The 21,797-nt window shown below is 39.7% G+C and overlaps 2 protein-coding genes across 3 annotated transcripts in view; one reads left to right on the forward strand and one right to left on the reverse strand.

Annotated features, from left to right (window-relative positions):
- l(2)k09848 (WD repeat domain 74 lethal (2) k09848) overlaps window positions 1-747 on the reverse strand; it is a 90,075-nt gene extending 89,328 nt beyond the window's left edge. Inside the window, exon 1 of the mRNA XM_076198857.1 lies at window positions 558-747. Within this exon, the coding sequence (XP_076054972.1) occupies window positions 558-732 (175 nt within the window). The 5' untranslated portion in view covers window positions 733-747. The remainder of the gene's footprint in view (window positions 1-557) is intronic.
- Window positions 175-20,990, forward strand: LOC143033427 (U4/U6 small nuclear ribonucleoprotein Prp4-like). Of its 2 annotated transcripts, XM_076198853.1 has the most exons (3): window positions 175-370; window positions 19,267-19,531; window positions 19,641-20,990. In XM_076198853.1, exons 2-3 carry the CDS (start codon window positions 19,280-19,282, stop codon window positions 20,877-20,879), a joined length of 1,491 nt encoding a protein of 496 aa, XP_076054968.1. In that variant the 5' UTR covers window positions 175-370; window positions 19,267-19,279; the 3' UTR covers window positions 20,880-20,990. The 2 variants fall into 2 exon arrangements, with proteins under 2 accessions (XP_076054968.1, XP_076054969.1); XM_076198854.1 differs by lacking the exon at window positions 175-370 and having other exon boundaries at window positions 19,402-19,536.
- The last annotated feature ends 807 nt before the right edge of the window (window positions 20,991-21,797 follow it).

Raw genomic sequence — 21,797 nt, forward strand, 5'->3', positions numbered from 1 at the left:
GTTGGCTATCCAAGAAAAAATTATCCGCTCTTACACAGTATTCCTACACAAAATTTCTGTATTTAATTTCTATTTTGATTCTAGCTATGGTAAAGTTATCTATATTGTTATCTAAGGATAAAAGTAGTTATAACCTAGCGATTTCTTTTTATTTCCAACCAGACAGATCAACGTTTGTTTACATTCAATTAAACATCCCAGAAGCGAGAGAGTAAAAGCGACCATACAGATAGTTGGAATTATATCCACTTAACCCTCCAGCACAAGAAGGAGCAATAACAATATCAACAAAAAATTCTACTGGTTCTAATAAATAAGAACTAGTTAGTTGGAACTATATCGACTAGAAAATTCGTAAAGAAGACCGCAGGTGATTTGAGAAATATTATATTTAATAAATTTATATTATAATTATTATTATAATCAGTAGGGCAAGTCTGTTCCCCTAGAGCCAATTCTATTATTCTGAATAGTTAGTGAAAGTATTGATGCCATGATAGTAGCTAATCGAGGTAAATATAAAGTTGTTTGACAGTTTGAGTCTCACAATCACATACCATCAACCATGAATACCGGCTTGAAGTTCATTTCGTCAGTTATTGACGCAGCTGAGACGGACCTCCATTGAGGCCATCCAGCTCTCTTCCCGTCATGATCCAGTGTAAAAGGCTGTTGGAGTAGGAGCTTGGGTATCCTGGTATGGGTGGTTGGTCTGGAATCTTGGCCAACCATGCCATGCCCATTCAGGTCGTGTTTAAAGGTCTCAGGTGATGCACCACTCAGGTTCCTGGGTTTTGCCAAGATGCAATTGAAGTTGTGTTCCCTTACAGGTGAAACTGTGGTGTGTCAAGGACCTAATTTTGTTAAAATTTTAGAACTGCACACCTATGTGATATAGTAATGTAAAATTAATTATTTTGTAAATTATAATACATCAATATGAGAGTTTTGGCAGAAATCAATAACAAAAACATTGCTAAAACAGATCAACGAATGAGGTTATGGTGGTTGAATGATACATCATACTCCCAAGTTTTTGATAGATGCTGAGGTTGAAGAAGTGAAAGGATGAGAAATTTGTCTATTCTAACCTAACCTACCAAACTAACCTATGTAACCAAACCCGGTCTCACTAAGCGCCGACCAAAGTCGATCTTAGCTGACCAAAACCACACAATGACGGGTTTTGCTCAAATGCATAATTTATATATTTAAAATAGCATATGGTTGCATTATTTGACCTATTTTCTTTAAAATGTGTGATTTCCATGTAAAATGATCAAAGAGAAGTTACGTTTTTATCCTCTGCAAAATTACCAACCGGCAACCAACGCCGACCAAACCCAAACAATAGCTTTTGCTCAAATATATAATTTTTAATAAAAATTAGCATATGGTTGCATTATTTGACCTATTCTCTTTAAAATGTGTGATTTCCATGTAAAATCACCAGAGAAGTTACGTTTTTATCCTCTGCAAAATTACCAATGTCGACCAAAGCCGACCAAAACCACACAATGACGGTTTTTGCCCAAATGCATAATTTATATATAAAAAATAGTATATGGTTGCATTATTTGACCTATTTTCTTTGAAATGTGCGACTTCCATGTAAAACCATCAAAGAGAATACGTTTTTGTCATTTGAGCAAAAGCCGTCATTGTTTGGGTTTCGTCGGTGTTGGTTGCCGGTTGGTAATTTTGCAGAGGATAAAAACGTAACTTCTCTTTGATGATTTTACATGGAAATCACACATTTTAAAGAAAATAGGTCAAATAATGCAACCATATGCTATTTTTTATATATAAATTATGCATTTGATAAAAAACCATCAGTGTGGTTTTGGTCGGCGTTGGTCGACTTTGGTCGGCGTTTAGTGAGACCCAACCAAACCTATATTTAGTAATTCAGTACTTGAAATTCTAAAGATCATCCTGGTCGTTGTCATTGTCATGGATGCTGATGCCCTGATTATTATTGTACTTCAGGCAATTAACAGATGACAGCAGAACCCTGAGTTCTCTCAAAAAGTCCAAGGAAACCCCATTGTCATTGTAACAGTGTTTATTAACGTCACCTAGAGTTGGAGAACATCCGGTCTACAATGTGAAAGCCATCGTCTAATTGACAGTGACTGGACTGGACAGATGACAACATAGCGTCTCAACTATATCCTAGCGGTGTTGTTCATTAGTAGATTTGCTTGTAGCAAGGTTTTTTGGTATATCTGCCAAGAAAATCGCATGTTACTTTCATATATTATTATTTACAATATTAATATTTAGTTTTCTAATGCTATATCACGTAGGTGTGCACAATTAAAATAATACCCTAGTTTTTTTTTTTAATGTTTTGGGGTTTTTGATACAATACAGCCTTCCTCTTCTTGGGTGGGTCTTTCCTGGGTATTTTTTTTTAGAAATGCACACCTATGTGGTATAGCATTAGAAAATTAAATATTAATTTTGTAGACTATAATCAGTGTAATAGATAATTTTCTTGTCAGAAATTGGTAATTTTTTAGAAATTCACACCTATGCGATATAGTAATTGAAAATTGAATAATAATTTTGTAAATTATAATATATCATTATATACATTATTCTTGGAAATCAATAGAAACTATTGCTAAAAGCTATTAACAACTGTTGCTGATTTGACTACTTCAGATGCCATGTTTGTTTTGATAGAGGTAGAGGTCAATGAAATGAAACTATGCTAAATTTGTATATTCAAACCCTAACCTACGTAACCTAACCAAACCTGCCTACCTAACCTCACCAGCATTTAGCAATGCAGTACCTGTAATTCTAAAGGTCATCAGGCCATCATCGTCATCTCCGACCTCCAAATTTATCAAAACAAAGATGATATCTCAAGGAGTCTATGCAACTTCATTTGTTTGTTTATAGCTTTTGGCAACTATTTTTATTACTGGTGCATTATAATTTACAAAATTATTATTTAACTTTTTATTGCTATATTGTGTCAGTGTGCACTTCTAAAATAATACCCAGATATCAATATCAGAAAATGTTGCTAAAACCTATACAGAAACAAATAAAGTTGCTTCGACTCCTGTGGATGCCATCTTTGTTTTGAAAGGTATAGAGGTCGCAGATGACAACAACCCTAATGATCTCTAGAATTACAGGTATTGCATTATTAAATGCAGGTTAGTATATAATAGATGAATTTATCATACTTTTATTTCTTCAACCTCTGCCTCTGCCAAAACAAAGATGGTGTCTCAAGCAACCGAAGTGGCTACATTTCTTTGTTTATAGCTTTTAGCAACCTTTTCTATTATTTTATGCTAAGAATAACATATATCACATTGATGTATTATAATTTACAAAATGGAAGTAGTGTGCCAGACAAGCAGGACAATAAAAGACATCATGAAGACGAAAATACACAACAACCAAACACCGGGCACTAAAGCCGGTGTTTATCGTATTCCGTGTTCAGGATGTGATAAAGTTTACATTGGACAAACGTCACGCGACCTGAATACATGAATACGTGAACACCGTTATGATGTCAGGCATGATGTCACCACCAATGCATGTGTGACACATAGAAACAAGGAAAACCATCTTATGGACTGGAAGAATTCAGAGCTACTGATACGAGAACCAGACAAAATCCGCAGGAAGTGTTTAGAAGCAGCGATCATTCAGGGAACGAACACTATTGAACAAAACAGGGGCTTGTTTAACATCTCGCCCCACATAATTCCCCTAATACCCATGGCCAGCAAAATTTTAAATATTTAAACCACCCTTTGTGAACATTTCACCCACGGACATTTGGGCCAGCATTCTCAACCTTTCCCAGTGTTCAATCCCCCCACCTTCTCCGCCTCCTCTCCTCCTACTCCTCCTCCTCTTCCTTCCCCCCCCCTTTTCCACCTCTCCTCCTCCTCCTCTTCCTTCCCCCCCCTTCTTCTTTTCTCTCCCCGTTCCCTCCTTTCCCCTTATTTAATCTCAAGCATATGTATCTCAACTTGTACTTGAAAAAGCTGTAATAAGCGAAACGTCGTGCAAATAAAGGCTCCTTCTTCATATGGTGTTTAACTCGTCAGTCTTGTCGGCAACTGCCACTTCCATAAAAAAAGATGGGATACACCATCAGTTCTTCCTTGTTCAGGGGTGCAAGAACTGAGGTTGAAGGATTTTCTGCTATGAAGCAATCACTGTCACTTTTCACATCTTTAATTGGAGGCATGTTACTCAAATCACTGTCAATAGCACATGGTTCACTTGAATCTTGATCAGACTTGTTTTCAGTGGTACTAAGTACAGTGGGGTTTTTCATTATAATTTTCCAACAGTTCACACACAACAATGAGTCTTTTTTCAGTCTACCATCACATTTTTCAACAAGTTTATCTGTCACTTTTCTAAGATTGATTGTTATGCGTTTTTTGTGTTTTTTAATTGGATCCTGGCAATATTTCAAATGTCGAACCATTGTGATATAATCTGTAAAGATATGAATACAGGAAAATCAATTAGATGACATAATATTTTTTTTAGAAAATATAGCCATGTACACTTGATGTTTTGAGCCTTGAGTCACGAAGGATCAGAGCACCATACCCACCAACCACCCAGTTATATGGCTGCAACTGTACTAACCTGTGGACAAGGATGCTAAAATTAGACAAGTAGCAACTTGTTTTAACAGGCTGTTTAGCAACACTGTTAATTGTTTCTCATAGCTTACCAACATACATACATATACCAAGGCTTTTTCCTCTTTACAAGGGAGGTAGCCAAAAAGGAAAAGGCATAAAATCATTCCCACCCATTCCATCCCTGAATACACTCCACACCCCTGCACCCTCCCTCTTATCTTAGCACCTCCTGGATGACGGGTCATCCCTGCACCTTGTCCACTGCCCTGGGTCAGAAGCAGTGTCGCAAGACACAGCAAGGCCGCTTCATTAAATCGGCGACCCCCCCCCTCTCCGTCCCCCCCAAGCATAAAAGGAGAAGACGGGGAGAAATCCCTTCGGGCTGCATCAAATTTTGCTCACACATACTACCTCACCGCCCATTCCACCTCATGCATCACATCAGCCATATACAACCATTCTCCATTCACACCTGTCTTCTGTCCTCTCCCGTCCTTCCTCAACAGACATTCCCCTCTTCCCCAAAGCCCCCTTCACCCCATCCATCCACCTCATCCTAGGACGTCCCCTCATGTTCACTCCCTCCACATCTGCCTTCCATACCTCTTTTACTAGTCTTTCTTCACTCATTCTTTCCATGTGTCCAAACCATCCTAATACTCTTTCATCAACCCTATCTCCCAACTCCCTTTCCACCCCCATTCTTCTCCTCACCTCCTCATTTCTCACTCTATCTAGCCTAGTAACCCCCATCATACTTCTCAGACACCTCATCTCAAACACATTCAAACTCCTTCTCTCTTCTTCTCTTATGTTCCATGTTTCTGCCCCATACAGTGCTGTTGTTTTATGATTGTTTCTCATTGCTAAGAACCCTGTCTTTGCTTTTATATCTGTAGAAAAAATCTATATGTCAAAATATGACCTTAAGTGTGGAAAAATAGGTAGAATTGTCACCAGACTTAGGAATATGGTGTTCACTTATAGGTTAGTTTCATGAAAAATACTTACAAACACAAACTTTTTTTTGCTGATTCTAATAGCTAATGCCTTTGCCTTAATTTTTTTTTTATATCTAAAAAAATTCTCATTTGATACCCCGGAGATCAAATTGTGACCTCAAATATTTTTTTTTTTGTATAACTTTTTTATTTTTTAACCTAGAGTTTTAAAACCTGTATATTTGAATTTCTTGGCTTTTTCCAATTCTAAATATATATACATATATGCAATTCTGATCATTATTAACCAAGTTATGGGTCACTGAAAACATATGACCTCACACGCGACCTCAATTCTTCTGAGGTCATATCTTTTGAACTGTTTGTCTGATTGATCTAAAAATTTCAGAAATGGATTCAGGGCCTATGATTTCCTGTAGAACCATATTTCATCAAAATTTGAGAGATGAGGGTGTTAATTTAAAAAAAAAAAATTTGGTTGATTTAACAGAGAATGCCCCTTCTCTGTGTTTTTATCTATGAAAGGGGTCGTCCAGTCAGTTTCAAGTTCTTTTCTTAGTTTGTCCCAGTTATTTTCTTCACCATAGAAGTTGGTCACTGAGCTTGTATGCTGGTTTGTGGTTATGCAATGCCTTGGGGTGTGGGGAGGTGGTTGATGTGGATTTTGATGAAGTTGTGGTCAGACAGTGTTCTTTTGATTAAGTCATAGGGGTGGACTAGCTCAAAATTGTTGCTTAGTACCAAGTCCAATGTGTTGTTGCCTCTGGTGGGCTCTTCAAGGAACTGGGCTAGGTAGCAGTTTTCATGAAAGTAGCAATTGCCGACAAGACTGATGAGTTAAACACCATGTGAGGACGGAGCCTTTATTTGTACGACATTTTGCTTATTACAGCTTTTTCAAGTACATAGTTGTGATACACATGCTTGAGATTAAATAAGAGGAATGGAGGGAACAGGGAAAGAAAGAGGTAGGGGGAGGGGAAGGAAGAGGAGAAGGGTGATTAAATATTGGGAGAGGTTGAGAAGGCTGGCCCAAACGTCCGTGGGCAAATTGCTCACAAAGGATGGTTTGAAATTTTGTTGGCCATGGGTATTAAAGGAATTATGTGGGATGAGATGTTGAACATGCCCCTATTTTGTTCCATAGTGTTGGTTCCTTGTATGATTGCTGCTTCCAAACACTTGTATGACCGCTGCTTCCAAACACTTTAAGATTTAATGTTATTTGGGAAAAATTAAAAAGTATGAATAACGTTCAAGTACCAGACTTCAGGAAAGCAAACTTTGACAATATAAAAACCTATTTGAAATTGAATACGAAAAGCCAGGTGGACGTTTCAGACATTCTCGTTGCGGGGCTGGTAGTCAGGTCTGGGTCACGGAGGGTAATATGCATACCTTAGGTCAGGTCATTTGGGGGCGAGGGCCCAACAGTCAGGTCAGCAATTTAGAAGAAATGTATAACAATCTAACTGATCTAATTATTAATGCACAAAACACATTTATCCCCCTAAAGTCAATACGGAAAAATACTAATACTCCCAAATGGATGACGGACAGATTGAAACATGAGATCGGAATGAAAAGAGGACTTTACGTAAAAATAAAAAACGGGGAATCACACCTTAGATCAAGATATAACGAAGTGGCAAAGATGGTTAAAAGGAATACACGTTCAGCGAAACGTAATTATGAAATCAAGGTTGCCAGTCAAGCAAAATCCAACCCAAAGGGTTTCTTTCACCTCTATAGAACAAAAAATAGAGAAAGAATAGGACCAATTAAAAACGATGAAAATGTCATGATAGAATCGGAAGAAAAAATGAGTGAGGAGTTTAACAATTATTTTCTATCGGTGTTTACTAATGAGAGGTTAGATAAAGCACCGGACTGCGATCCGATTTTCAGAGGGGATGAAGAAAGTAGTCTAACTAATATCAGCATTAGTAAAGAAGAAGTAGTCAAGCAGATTGACAGACTTAAAGCTACAAAATCTCCGGGTCCAGACGAAATTTTTCCAAGAATGTTTAAGAATGTAAATTTGAAATCTGCGACCAGTTAACTGAAATATTCAATAAATCGGTAGACACTGGTTCTGTTCCAACTGCTTGGAGGCAGGCAAACATTGTTCCTGTTTTTAAGAAGGGAGATAGATCGTATATGCAACTACAGGCCAATCAGTTTGACATCAGTTATAGGAAAAATGCTTGAATCAATAATAGTAAATAGACTCAGAGAACACATTGAAGGGCATAATTTAATTCGTGATTCATAGCATGGTTTCTCCAAGGGTAAGTCATGTGTGACTAATCTTCTATCCTTTTACACTAAAGTATATAAGGCGTCAGACAACAATGAAAATTACGATGTTATTTACCTTGACTTTAGCAAAGCATTCGACAAAGTGCCACACCAGAGACTAAATAAAATCAAAGCCCATGGCATAGGAGGAAAAGTGTTAGAATGGTTTAGAGCTTGGATTAGTAACAGAAAACTGGGTCACCATAAATGGAATAAAATCTAGGTGGGGCAATGTTACTAGCAGGGTCCCCCAGGGCTCGGTTTTGGGTCCCATGTTGTTCATTATGTATATAAACGACTTAGATGATGGATTAAATAGTGATGTTAGTAAGTTTGCAGACAACACTAAAATAGGATGCCTAATTAGGTCAGGAGACGACGCCCAGATTCTGCAGGATGATCTTAACCCTTTCCATACGGTGCCGCATACGTAGGCGGCATGAGGAGCAAGTGGATACACGATACTGCCATATCGGCATCTTGATTATATTTATTGTAGTTGCCCCTGCATTTTTATATACTCTCTAAACTGTCTTTAATCACATTTTCTATGGTTATCAAAATTCACGGGTGAAAGAGAGAACGATCGATATAAGTGGTGACTATATTTTATGATGCGAGTATTATTACGACACGTACGGCTGGCAGCGGCTGCTGCCCATGAGATTTAAGGCCCGTACTGAAGAGGTTAATAAACTGTTAACATGGTTGGTGAAATGGCAAATGAACTTCAATATCTCTAAGTGTAGCGTGTTAAACGTAGGGCTACACAACCCCGAAAATAGATACAACTTAGATAACACGTTTTTAGAAAAATCTGAGTGCGAGAGGGACTTGGGAGTTCTGGTGAGTCCGGACCTTAAAACCAGGAAGCAGTGCATTAGCACCAGAAATAAAGCTAACAGAGCATTGGGCTTCATTGCTAGGACGGTAACAAATAAAGTGCAGAGGTAATTATTAAACTCTATCTAGCGATAGTTAGACCCATCCTTGACTATGCGGTACAGTTTTGGTCTCCGTCCTACAGAATGGACATAAATTCACTAGAATCAGTACAGAGAAGAATGACCAAAATGATACAAGGACTCGGAAATTTGCCTTACGAAGAGAGGCTTAGGCACCTAAACTTACACTCTCTGGAAAGACACAGAGTGCGGGGTGATCTAATTGAAATGTTCAAGTGGATCAAAGGCTATAACAAGGGTGATGCAAACAAGGTCATCATAATAAAACAACAGGGCAGGACTCACAGTAATGGGTATAAACTGGACAAATTTAGATTTAAGAAGGAAATAGGCAAGAATTGGTTTACTAATAGGGTGGTCGATGAATGGAATAAACTTAGTAACCATGTAGTAAGCGCTGAAACTATCAGTTGTTTTAAAAAACGAGTAGACAACTTTATGGATGGGGATGACAGGTGGTGATGGATACAGAGCTGCCTAGTGTAGGCCTTATGGTCTTTTGCAGTCTCCTTTATTCTTATGTTCTTATGTTCCTGCGGATCTTGTCAGGCTCTCGTATCAGCAGCTCTGCATTCTTCCAGTCCATCAGGTGGCTTTCCCTGTTCCTATTTGTCACACATTTATTGGAGGTGACATCATTCCTGACATCGTAATGGTGTTCACGTATCTGTGTATTCAGGTCACGTGACATTTCTCTGATAACTTTATCACATCCGGAGCACGGAATATGATAAAAACCGGCTTTGGTGCCTGGTGTTTGGTTGTTGTTTGTTCTCGTCCTCGTGATGTCTTTGATTGTCCTGCTGGTCTGGCACACTACTTCCAAATCTCAGACACTCAGGAGACCTACTAGACAGAATCCAAGATATCTCTGCCAGAAACAAGAAGTTGGCCAGCCTGGATTTAAAATTCTCTTCACATGTATTCCTTTAGATAAGGTAATACAGTTCCTTAGAGATAGAATCAAGAAGGAGAAAATTGACTTCCCCCAGCCCCCCAACAACTTTGTTGATTTGATCAAACTTTATGTTGAATTTAATTATTTCAAGTTTCAGGACCGCTATTTCCACCAGAAATTTGGCGTGGCCATGGGTCCTCCATTGAGTGCAGTCCTGGCCAATTTGTTTATGGAATTTCTAGAAACAGGACCTTTTGCTAACATCGTTCCCGAGCATGTGACCTGGCTGCGATATATGGACGACATCTTACTCATCACACCCAGGCGATTCAATCTTCGTCTCCTGCAGATTGCATTAAATGAAGAAGAGCCCACCATTCAGTTTTCCCTAGAGGAAGAAATCCACATTCTTTTCCTTTCTTGGACACACACATCTTCAAACATGGTAACCAGCTGGAATTTAAAGTATATAGAAAGCCCACAAACAAAAATTATTTAATTCATTTCTACTCCCACCATGACATCAGGACCAAGAAAGGAGTAGTAATAGGGTTCTTCCTTAGGGCACTCGGAATATGCAGTGCAGAATACTTAGAAGAAGGGTGCAGGTTTATTAAAGAGAATTTTTTACAACTAAAATTTCCAGAATTTCTTGTGGATAAATGTAGAAAACAGGCCGCTAAGATTTGGGAAGGCCATAGGCAGCAGGGCAGCACAGCAAAACGTCTCATGTTGCCAACCAGCGACGTTGCCACCAACCTGAATCATATTTTAAGAACCACCAATTTGGAAGTAGTGTGCCAGACCAGCAGGACGATCAAAGACATCATGAGGACCAGAACAAACAACAACCAAACACCAGGCACCAAAGCCGGTGTTTATCGTATTCCATGCTCGGGATGTGATAAAGCTTACATCAGAGAAACGTCACAGAACCTGAATACACGGATACGTGAACACCGTTACAATGTCAGGAATGATGTCACCACCAATGCATGTGTGACACATAGGAACAGGGAAAACCACCTGATAGACTGGAAGAATGCAAAGCTGCTGATACGAGAGCCCGACAAGATCCACAGGAAGTGTTTGGAAGCAGCGGTCATACAAGGAACCAACACTATTGAACAAAATAGGGGCATGTTCATCATCTCATCCCACATAATTCCTTTAAAGCCCATGGCCAACAAAATTTTAAACCATCCTTTGTGAGCAATTTGCCCGCAGACATTTGGGCCAGCCTTCTCAACCTCTCCCAATATTCAATCCTCCTCCTCTTCCTCCTCCTCCTCCTCTTCCTCTTCCTTCCCCTCCCCCTACTTCTTTCTTTCCCTGTACCCTCCATTCCTCTTATTTAATCTCAAGCATGTATATCAGAACTATGTACTTGAAAAAGCTGTAATAAGCAAAATGTCGTACAAATAAAGGCTCTGTCCTCACATGGTGTTAGCAGTTTTCAGTAATGGACTTGAGTTCATCTGCTTGATGTTTTTCATCCATGGATCCTCCATCAATTTTCATCGATGGCATTGATATATGCATTGTAAATTGGAATCCCCTGTGGTGATGACCTATGTGGATGAGGTTGGCAAGTTTTCCACGAGTGCCCATATCTTTGTTATTACTTCCCTGAATTTTTCTTTAGTAGTATTTGGAAGCCTGTAAATGGTCACTATGAGGTTGTCTATTTCCCTTACATGTACTGCTAGTAATTCATTTCTGCTGCCTTATCTTCCCTTAACCCCTTCCATACGATGAAGCCTACATAGGCATCATGAGGAGCAAGTGGGTACGTGAGGCTGCCATATCGGCGTCTTGATTATATTTATTGTAGTTGTACCTGCGTGACCCCCATACTCTGTAAACTGGCTTCATCATATTTTCTATGGTTATCAAAATTCACGGGTGAAAGAGAATGAGCAATACAGGGGCTACTTTATTTTTTATAATGCGAGTATTATGACGCAACATCGCATGTCTGGCAGCTAATGCTGCCCGCGAGATTTTGGCCCGGAGTGAAGGAGTTAACCCCTTCCATACGGTGCCGCACACGTAGGCGTCATGGGGAGCGAGTGTATTCGCGAGGCTGCCATATCGGCGTCTTGATTATATTTATTGTAGTCGCCCCTGTGTTTTTACATTCTCTCAAATGTGCCCTGAATCCCATTCTCTGTGGTTTTCAAAATTCGCGGGTGAAAGAGAGAACGATCGATATAAGCGGTGACTATATTTTATGATGCGAGTATTATTACGACACGTCGTACGGCTGGCATTGGCTGCTGCCACCGAGATCTAAGTCCATGACGCCTACGTGTGCGGCACCATATGGAAGGGGTTAAGGATAAGCCTCCATAGCTTCTGTCCACTTTATCAGTTCTGAATGTGGTGAAATCATGTATTTTGATATCTGCATCCACAAATAAGTACAACCACTCCTCGTTTAATGACGACAATTGGGACCAGCGCGCCGTCATTAACCGAATTGGTCGTTAAGCGAAAGTGTATACATATACGTACATGTACTGTATGTACAATGTCCAGCAATACATGTATCTTTATTTTCGTGTATTTCCCTCTTTTATACAGTACATTAAAGCTTTATTTACTGTTTATTTACGGTGGTTATGTTCCCGAAATTATTGTATATGACCAAATCTGTGAATGCTGACATTCCATATTGAATACCGGGGTATTTTTTTTAGTTTCGACCATGGGCGCAATATAGCAATAGAAAATTAATTATTAATTTTGTAAATTAAAATGTATCAACGTAATATGGAATTTTGTGGGCGGAAATGAAAGTAAAAAATACCATGCTACAAGAAAATATGCTAATGAACGAAGTCGGTAGCATAGGATCGGGACCCCATCTTGTCGTCTGCCAACGTCTCTCACGACGACGACAACGAGGACGAGCCGGATGACATTTAATTTGCAGGTAATGATTTATCAAACACAGGTTAGGTTAGTTTAGTTTAGGTTAGGCGAATTTATCATCCTTTCATTTCCTTGACATCGGCATCTATCATAACAAACATGGTGTACCATTCGTCCGACATGACTTCGTTACTTACGAAATTTGTTTTAGCACCTTTTTTTTTATTTCCGCTCACAAAATTCCATATTACGTTGATACATTATAATTTACAAAACTAATAATTAATTTTCTATTGCTATATTGCGCCCTTAGTCGAAACTAAAAATTTACCACTACCGGAATATATTGTACCCCAGGTAGTTTTTCCAGCTTGCAGGATGGTAATGTAGACCTAAGCTTCAGAACACTTTACCTCACAGCTAATATCCACCGTACAAGTTCATTTATAACATAATACAAATTTGCCTCAGCCAACTTAATTATCGTACACGACGTCGTAACTTTGGGAGATTTACGTTAAACGAATATTGGTCTGTCATAAAGCCCGTCGTTACTCCGAGTTGTCGTTAACCGAGTAGGTCGTTAAACGAGGAGTGGGTGTACTGCAAATTAATAGTAACATCAGTAGTAATTTTTATTTTATTATTATTTAATTATTTATTTTTTGTGGAGGCTGCAGTGGAGAATAGCACAACTGCACAAAACCAAACCTAACCTCGTAATTGTAAAGCTGTTTCCTGGAGAGAAAAAAAAAATTACCCATCTCATTGCTTTCTATACATCACCAGCATCCTCAGTGATTGAAATGTTGAGTGAAAGTACTGCATGTGGTTGACAACGTTGGTCACCCAGTGAGGGATAGAGCCATGCTGCCTAGGTAAAGAAAGTGTTGATGAGTGTTCCCTCTTTGTGGGCATTGATGAATAAATATCTGGCCAAATTCTGAAAGGGGAATTTGCTTTGCATCACTGGCTGCTTCACCCACTCCTTAACATCTCTTTGACATGTAGGTGATTTTAAAAAATCACTACCAACATTACTATTATTTTGCGATACTTATTCATGGGGTTCAAAATACTTGCAATGGTAGAACTAACTATGTGATGATATAGATAAAAATTGCATCTGAGACTGGCAAAAAACTTTTATAAGTACCCTAATCGATTAGTGATCCAACTTAGACTTAATGTTCCTTTATCTAGCCATCAGCTTTAGGAAAAATGCAACCTCCTTCATCTTGCACAAATCTATCTCACAACCCAATGGCATTCCTGGTGGATAGGGGGAGGGGTCAGATTAACAAGTGCCCATTCAGGAATTGGTTCTATTCCAGTGTCACACAAACATATTTTTCACTTTTCTTTTTTGCATTTAACAAATTATATTTTCTATGTAAAAGTTAGGGTAAGTTATATTAAGATAGGAGCTATTGGATAATGTAATTTTATGTTGGATATTTGTGTTTGCATGATTCATGGAATTTTACCCAGGAATCCTATTCTTTTTATATTATCTGTCACTAAAGTAAGCTCACATGGTGATGATCTAGGAAGATGTAAAGATAGAATCTAAGTAACACAATCAGAAATATTTTATTTTGTATAAACATTAGAGGTGCAGGGAGGGGGGAGGGGAGGTGAAGCATGGGATGGGGGAGGCAGGGAGGAAAGCAAATGTGAGGTGGGGTGAGAGTGTGACAGAGGGTTTTGAAAGTAATAAAAGGATGTTTTGGAGAGAAATTGGGTGGAGAAGAAAAGGTGGAAGGTGCAGATGGAGAATTGATAATAGAAGAGAGGGCAGTGAGAGGAAGATGGGTGGAGTGTTTTAGGGAGTTGCTAAGTGTGAAGGGGGATAGGGAGGGAAAGGTAGTTGCAGTAGGAAGTGCTAAGAAAAAGACTGATGAGTAAGGAAAATGGAGGGGTGAAGTGAGGGTGGTTGTTGGGATGATGAGAGTGGGTGGGGCACCTGGGTTGGATGGATGTCATGCAGGGTGTCTGAAGGGGGGAGGTGCAGTGGTGGTGGGCTGGCTGGTGAGGTTGTTTGGTGTTTGTTTGAGAGAGGGTAGAGTGCTGGGAGACTGGAGGAGTGACTGTGTAGTTCCCCTTTACAAGGGAGGGGGGGGACAGATGTGAGTGTGGTGGTTTCTGAGGGATCAGCTTGTTGAGTGGGGTTGGGGGGTCTTTGTCGAGAGGATTGGGAGAAGAACGGGGGGAGTAGTTGGTGAGGAGCAGTGTGGGTTTGGGTAGATTTTTTGTGGTAGACAGATATGTGAGAGAGCTGTGGGAAAAGGTAAGGATGTATTTTAGGCTTTTATGGATTTTGAAAAGGCTTGTGATAGGGTGGACAGGGGGCCACTGTGGGAGGTGTTACAGATGTATGGGATGGGAGGAAAGCTTTTAGGAGCTGTCGGGAGTTTTTATGAGAGGAGTAGTGGAGAGGGAGAGTGGTTTGAGGTGGAGGCGGAGTTGGGACTTCATCAGGGATGTGTTATGTCTACCTGGCTTTTCAATTTATGCATGGATGGGGTGGTGTGAGAAGTGAATGCAGGGGTAGTGGGCTGGGGATTGGAGAAGGTGGAGAGGGGTGGGAGATGGGCCAGCTGTTGTTTGCAGATGACGCTGTGCTTGTGGCAAGGTCAGGGAAGGGATTGGGGAGTACAAGGAAAAGAGAGGAGAAGCAAGATGTAAGATAATGGGGGTAAAGAAGAGAACAGATGTCAAATGGGGTATGAATATGACAGAAAATTATAAAGAAAAAATGGAAGGTAAAGGGTAACCACCAAGCCCAGATACAACTTTGCATTTATTGTCATGAGAACAAATATCAAAAGTACTGTGTGAGGGACTTTTTGACAAAAATATTTGTTGTCTGCTAATCTACATTCTAAAACACAGTACAGTAGAACCCCATTATAATGGCATGCTTGGGACTGCGACTGTGCCGAGAAAGACAAAATTACATTATTGTGAGCCTTACTCTTAATGATGTCTGAGAATTCTTGCTACATACATTTACAAGCATTGAATATGAAATACGTGATAAATAATGTAGAAAATAAGTAACAAATGATGGAATATACAACATTAGAAGGCATTACTGGACCATTTGTTCAGTAATACAATACTAACAAAGTACAGTTGTAGGTGAAGTACAGTATAGTGGGTTGTAGGTGTGGCAGTGTACACCTATACTGTACACTGTACAGTATAGCCCACATCTATATCCAGGTACAGTATGGGCAGTATTGGGTACATTATCCAGTATAGGTAATGATGGTACAGTAAAATATTAATCATTAAATCAGGGCTTGAATATTCATTTCTTTTTTCTTTTTGTTTTTTGTTTTGTATTTTTTCTTGTTTTCTAGTTTTATGTGCTTACAAACTAAGTTAACTTCACTGGGGTCTTACAAGGGGCTTACTGGTGGCACTGGAGGGTCATCAGTATCCTCATCCAGTACCATTGCCACATCAGAGGTAGAGGGCTGGGGCTCTCCAGAGGTAGAGGGCCTGGACTGGTTAGAGGTAGAGGCCCTCTTTGCAGTATTTGAGAACATGATGTGGATATCTGGCTGCTTTGGTGACTTTCTTCAGCCATCCATAATCTGATTATTGAGCCTGTTAAGATACATAACATCCTGGACTGCGAGATACTTCTGGCATTCCATAAATTTGATTGCAGTGATGAATGCTGCCAAACCCTCATTCCATGACACTGGGGGATCAACTTCTTCCTTCTCATTCACCTCTTCATCATTTTCCTGACCTTGTCCTCTGACTACAGCTTGAATTCCATGCCTCAGATTAAATCTATGAAGCCAACCAGAAGAGAATATGCATGGCTCAGATATCTTCAATTTGTTATACATTTCTTTGGCCTTTTCAATCACAAGTGGCCCAGAAATACATGCTCCTTCTGAACACTTCTGCTTAAACCACATAAAGAACTCAGTCCAGTTCCTCCAACTTTCTTCTGCCATTCTCTGTGAGTTCTATATATTATTATTATATTATTATTCTCTGCATCTTTTCTTGTATTTTCATCCCAATCATGTATTTTCCTCAGTAGTTCTTTCTTAATTTTCATAATTCCTAAATTAGACATTAAATAGCCAAACACAATGACAAAGTATGACAAATGAACATAATTCATGATGTCACTGTGGAGTAGATGGTGCCATGGGTAGGTTTTAGTGATTTCAGATTGCAATAAATGAAAAGCAAAAGAGTTTTTGTGTAATTTATTCAGCTATTAATTGGCTTTGGGAAGTACTGAAGACAAATTATAGTAAAATTAGACACGTTATTTACAAAGTGGTTACCCTTTATGGGAGTGAGGAAAGTGGTTACCCTTTATGGGAGTGAGGGGGTTAAGTCAGGTAGAGGAATAGGTAAAAGGTACAGATGGTCTAATGTTAACGGAAGTGAATGCAGTAAGGGGAAGATAAGTACAGTAAAAATGAACAAGAAAACAAAGTTATTGAAAACCATCATTAGCACTAACTTTGGATTTAAAAAGAAACTAATAGCCATCTATAAACAGTTCTAAGAACTACCCTAGAATACACCTTCATAGCATGGTTCACAACTATCAGCAAATTGAACAAACACCAGAATAGAGTACTGAGAGTAATGATAAGATGCACAAAAACCACTCCTAACATACAGAAACCAAAATCTCCCCAGTAGAATCACATGAAAATGAATGACAGGATCACAATTCTAAATTAGAACCCTAAGCAATTGCCAACAGAACACAACAATAAAATTACACCACCAGCATACTACTCAAACACTTACCACAACCTTCCACCCAAACCACATGAAACATCCATATTCACACTCGGATAACTAAACAAGCACTACAAGAAAGACCACCAAACTCAATACTCCAACATCCCCCAGATATAAGTTCCATAGAGAAAACCCTCCCACACCAAACAAGAATCATGCTAACACAACTGCACCCTGGACACCATCCATCATTAAGACAATACCAACAAAGATTAATTGGCCTGGCCTTAGATTCAGTCTGCCACAGATGCAACCACCACACAGAAAACAGAATATGTCATATTACTATGCCCCACACTAACAATTTCCAGACAGCACAGTATCTCTTCTCAAAGTGACTTATGGTCCCAGCTGGAGGCTGTTGCCAGTTTCCTGGAGGCCTTGGGTCATTTGCAAGAGAGACCAGGGGTAACAGATTATTTTTTTTTATCATTTAGTAACTCCAAGGACAGAAATGATTAACCATGCCTTATACACACCTGTCAGACTATCATGTCACAGCCCTTGCTCTTATTCCCATTAAAATTGGGATGTTATAAGAATGGAGTCACCCAGCTGCTGCTCCCACCACTTGAGCAGCTACATCAACTCTACTGAACCAGAGGGTTGAGCCTCTGACCACACAGGAGAGGGATGAAGTAATTTGTTTCCATAGCCAACAACTGTAGACTCTGGGCTTTATTTACACATTTAAGTGGGGCTGCACTTCAGTGAGTCGTAGTCCTGATGAGGTAAAAGAAGGTGGATTTTTTTTCATACACACGTACATACATATACCAAGGCTTTTTCCTCCTTACAAGGGAGGTAGCCAAAAAGAAAAAGGCATAAAATCATTCCCACCCATTCCATCCCTGAATACACTCCACTCCCCTCCACCCTCCCTCTTATCTTAGCACCTCCTGGATGACGGGTCATCCCTGCACCTTGTCCACTGCCCTGGGTCAGAAGCAGTGTCACAAGACACAGCACATCCACAGCAAGGCCGCTTCATTAAATCGGCGACCCCCCCTCTCCGTCCCCCCATGCATAAAAGGAGAAATCCCCTCGGGCTGCATCAAATTTTCCTCACACATACTACCTCACCCCCCATCCCCCCACCCATTCCACCTCATGCAATCACAACATCATCGATATACAACCATTCTCCATTCACCCCTGTCTTCTGTCCTCTCCCGTCCTTCCTCAACAGACATTCCCCTCTTCCCCAAAGCCCCCTTCACCCCATCCATCCACCTCATCCTAGGACATCCCCTCATGTTCACTCTCTCCACATCTGCCTTCCATACCTCTTTTATTAGCCTTTCTTCACTCATTATTTCCATGTGTCCAAACCATCCTAATACTCTTTCATCAATCCTATCTCCCAGCTCCCTTTCTACCCCTGTTCTCCTCCTCACCTCCTCATTTCTCACTCTATCTAGCCTAGTAACCCCCATCATACTTCTCAGACACCTCATCTCAAACACATTCAAACTTATGTTCCATGTTCTACCCCATACAGTGCTGTTGGCACAATCACTCCTTCATACAGTCTCCTCTTAGCATCCATTCCCAAATGTCTATTCCCCATTACACTTTTTAATCCACCAAGGCATTTACTCGCTTCTCTCAATCTACATTCTACCTCCACCTCCACTCCACCTTTTCCTTCCATATTTGCACCCAAGTATCTAAAACTATCCACTTCCTCCAGTCGCTCTTCCTTAATGCTCACTTCCAGTCTGCTGCCACTTTCACCCCTTGTACATCTCATCACCTTACTTTTACCCACATTTATCTTCTTTTTTCATACTATTGGAATATTATTATAATTTTTTATTTTTCAGACACACCTTGACAATGTCAGATGGTGAAGATTCTCCACTGGGTGGGGTGACAGGGGAGCAACAGTGGTATGCCTCTGTGGAAGGCCATGCAAGGGGTGAAGATGAACCATCTCCACCAGGTAGCCCAAAGGCTAATATCCATGTAAGCAATGAATATATGGATTTAGACCAGGCAGAAATAATTGATGAGAAGAAAGCTCTTCTTGAGGAATTTGAGAGAAAACGAAGAGCTCGTATGATTCAAGTTAGCACAGATGACACAGAGGTAAGGTGAATAGCTACACTATAAATAATTAGGTTACTTGTATATTTTGGATTTATAGCCACCTGTATTGATGAATAAGCCATGTTTACTAATCATAATTTTCTTATAGGTTAAGATGCATCTTCGAGAATTAGGGCAGCCAATTTGTGTATTTGGTGAAGGACCAGCAGACAGAAGAAACCGTTTGAAAGAGCTTTTAGCCCGTCTAGGTGAAGATGCTGTAAAACGTAAGACAGAAGATGAAGCACCAAAGAAAGAGCATCCTGAGGAAACTTGGTACCATGAAGGCCCTCCTAGTTTAAAAGAAGCTCGAATGTATCTTGTTGGTTACTCAATCCCAAGGGCTAAAGCAAGGTTGAAGAGAGAGAGACTAGAAAAGGCAGTACCAGAAGCAACACGAACTGCAAAGAAACAAGAAACACAAAATAGGCTTCGTTCCTTTGGACTTTTGGGTAGTCAGAATGCAGATGCTCGACCAATATCTTTTTGTAGGTTTAGTCCAGATGGAGAAATGCTTGCCACTTCTTCATGGAGTGGTCTCTGTAAGTTATGGAAAGTACCAGAATGCACTGAAGTGAGAACACTGAGAGGGCATTGTAATTATGTAGATTGTGTAGAATTTCATCCCAGTGCTACAATCAACATGGAGACTTCATCATTGAATCTTGTATCTTCTGGACGAGATGGAACAGTGAAGCTTTGGAACCTTGAGAATGAAGAACCAATTGCAGAATTACCTAATATGGAAGCTCGTGTCTCTCGGGTTCGATTTCACCCTTCTGGAAGATTTCTTGGTGCCTGCGTTCATGACAACAGCTTCAGATTATGGGACTTAGAGATACAAGAAGAAGTACTTTTCCAAGAAGGTCATTCAAAAGCAGTATTTTGTTTAGCATTTCAAGATGATGGTTCACTTGCAGTCACAGGTGGAATGGATGCTTTTGGGCGGTTATGGGATTTGAGAATGGGTCGTTGTATCATGTTTCTTACTGGTCATCAAAACCCAGTTGTTGCAGTGGACTGGTCACCTGATGGATACCATCTTGCTACTGGTAGTGAGGATAATAGTGTAAAAATCTGGGATGTGCGCTCACGAGGTTGTGTATATACAATACCAGCCCATACTTCCATAGTCTCAGGAACTCGTTATGATCCAATAAGTGGAAATTATATTGCTACTTCATCTTATGATAATTCTGTTCATCTTTGGTATCATGGATCATTCCAGCCAATGAAATCACTTGAAGGCCATGGTCAAAAAGTCATGGGGGTAGACATTTCACCACAGGGCAGCATGGTAGTCACATGCTCCTTTGATCGAACTTTCAAACTTTGGGGCCCAGAGTAAAATAGTAGAAAAAAGTAAAAGGATAACTAATAATGTATTTTACTGTTATGTCTGTATGAATTACAAATGATGTAAACAAACTATGTGGTTGTTAATAACATATCAATAATAGATTGTCTTTTGGCTCTCTTTACTTTTATGTGATGAGTAACAGTTACCAGAAGTATTATAGATTACTTTCTAACCTTTTAGTGGATAGAGACTACCACAACAGCCAGTCAAAATTATAGAGCCAAGTGACCAGTTGAGGTGAAAAGAATTTAAAACTTTACAAAGCAGAAAACATATATACATCAGATGCAGTTGTCTGGAGACTGCCAGAAAAAAAAAAATTGGAAAGCCTTACTCTATAATAGGTTAAGATTAGGAGGTAGTACTTGTAAATAAAGTACTTTATATTTTTATAATTAAAGAAAAAAAATTGTGCTCTTAATGACCAAAAAAAAATTGCTTCAAGTTTCATTGACTGGAAACCCCTCAGCCTTACTGTAGCTGGCAAAGGTCCTCAGGCTCACCCTTCCGATGATCTCTTCAGAAAAAGAAAAAAATTGAAGTGTCTATTGTATCAGTGTGGGGCAGTTTCTATTGACACAAAAACTAATTATAAATTATTAGTAACTTTAAAATAGGGGTTGCTGGGCTGGATAGAGTGGGTATGGAGGGGGTTGATGAAAGAGTGTTAGGATGGTTTGAATACATGGAAGGAATGTATGAGGAAAGATTGGTGGGGGAGGTGTGGAAGGCAAAGCTGGATGGAGTGAATGTGAGGGGCTGACCAAGGATGGATGGATGGGGTGAGGGTATTTGCCTAATTGTAGTATATAGGAAAAGGGCAAAATTTGTTGGGTCCTGCCTCCTATTCTCGAATTTTATAATATACCTTGACTCAAATTCATGTATGGTTCCAACTTAATCTAT

The sequence above is a fragment of the Oratosquilla oratoria genome, chromosome 15, assembly GCF_046742065.1.
Source record: "Oratosquilla oratoria isolate Oo_2021 chromosome 15, ASM4674206v1, whole genome shotgun sequence".
NCBI classification, from domain to species: Eukaryota; Metazoa; Arthropoda; class Malacostraca; order Stomatopoda; family Squillidae; genus Oratosquilla; species Oratosquilla oratoria.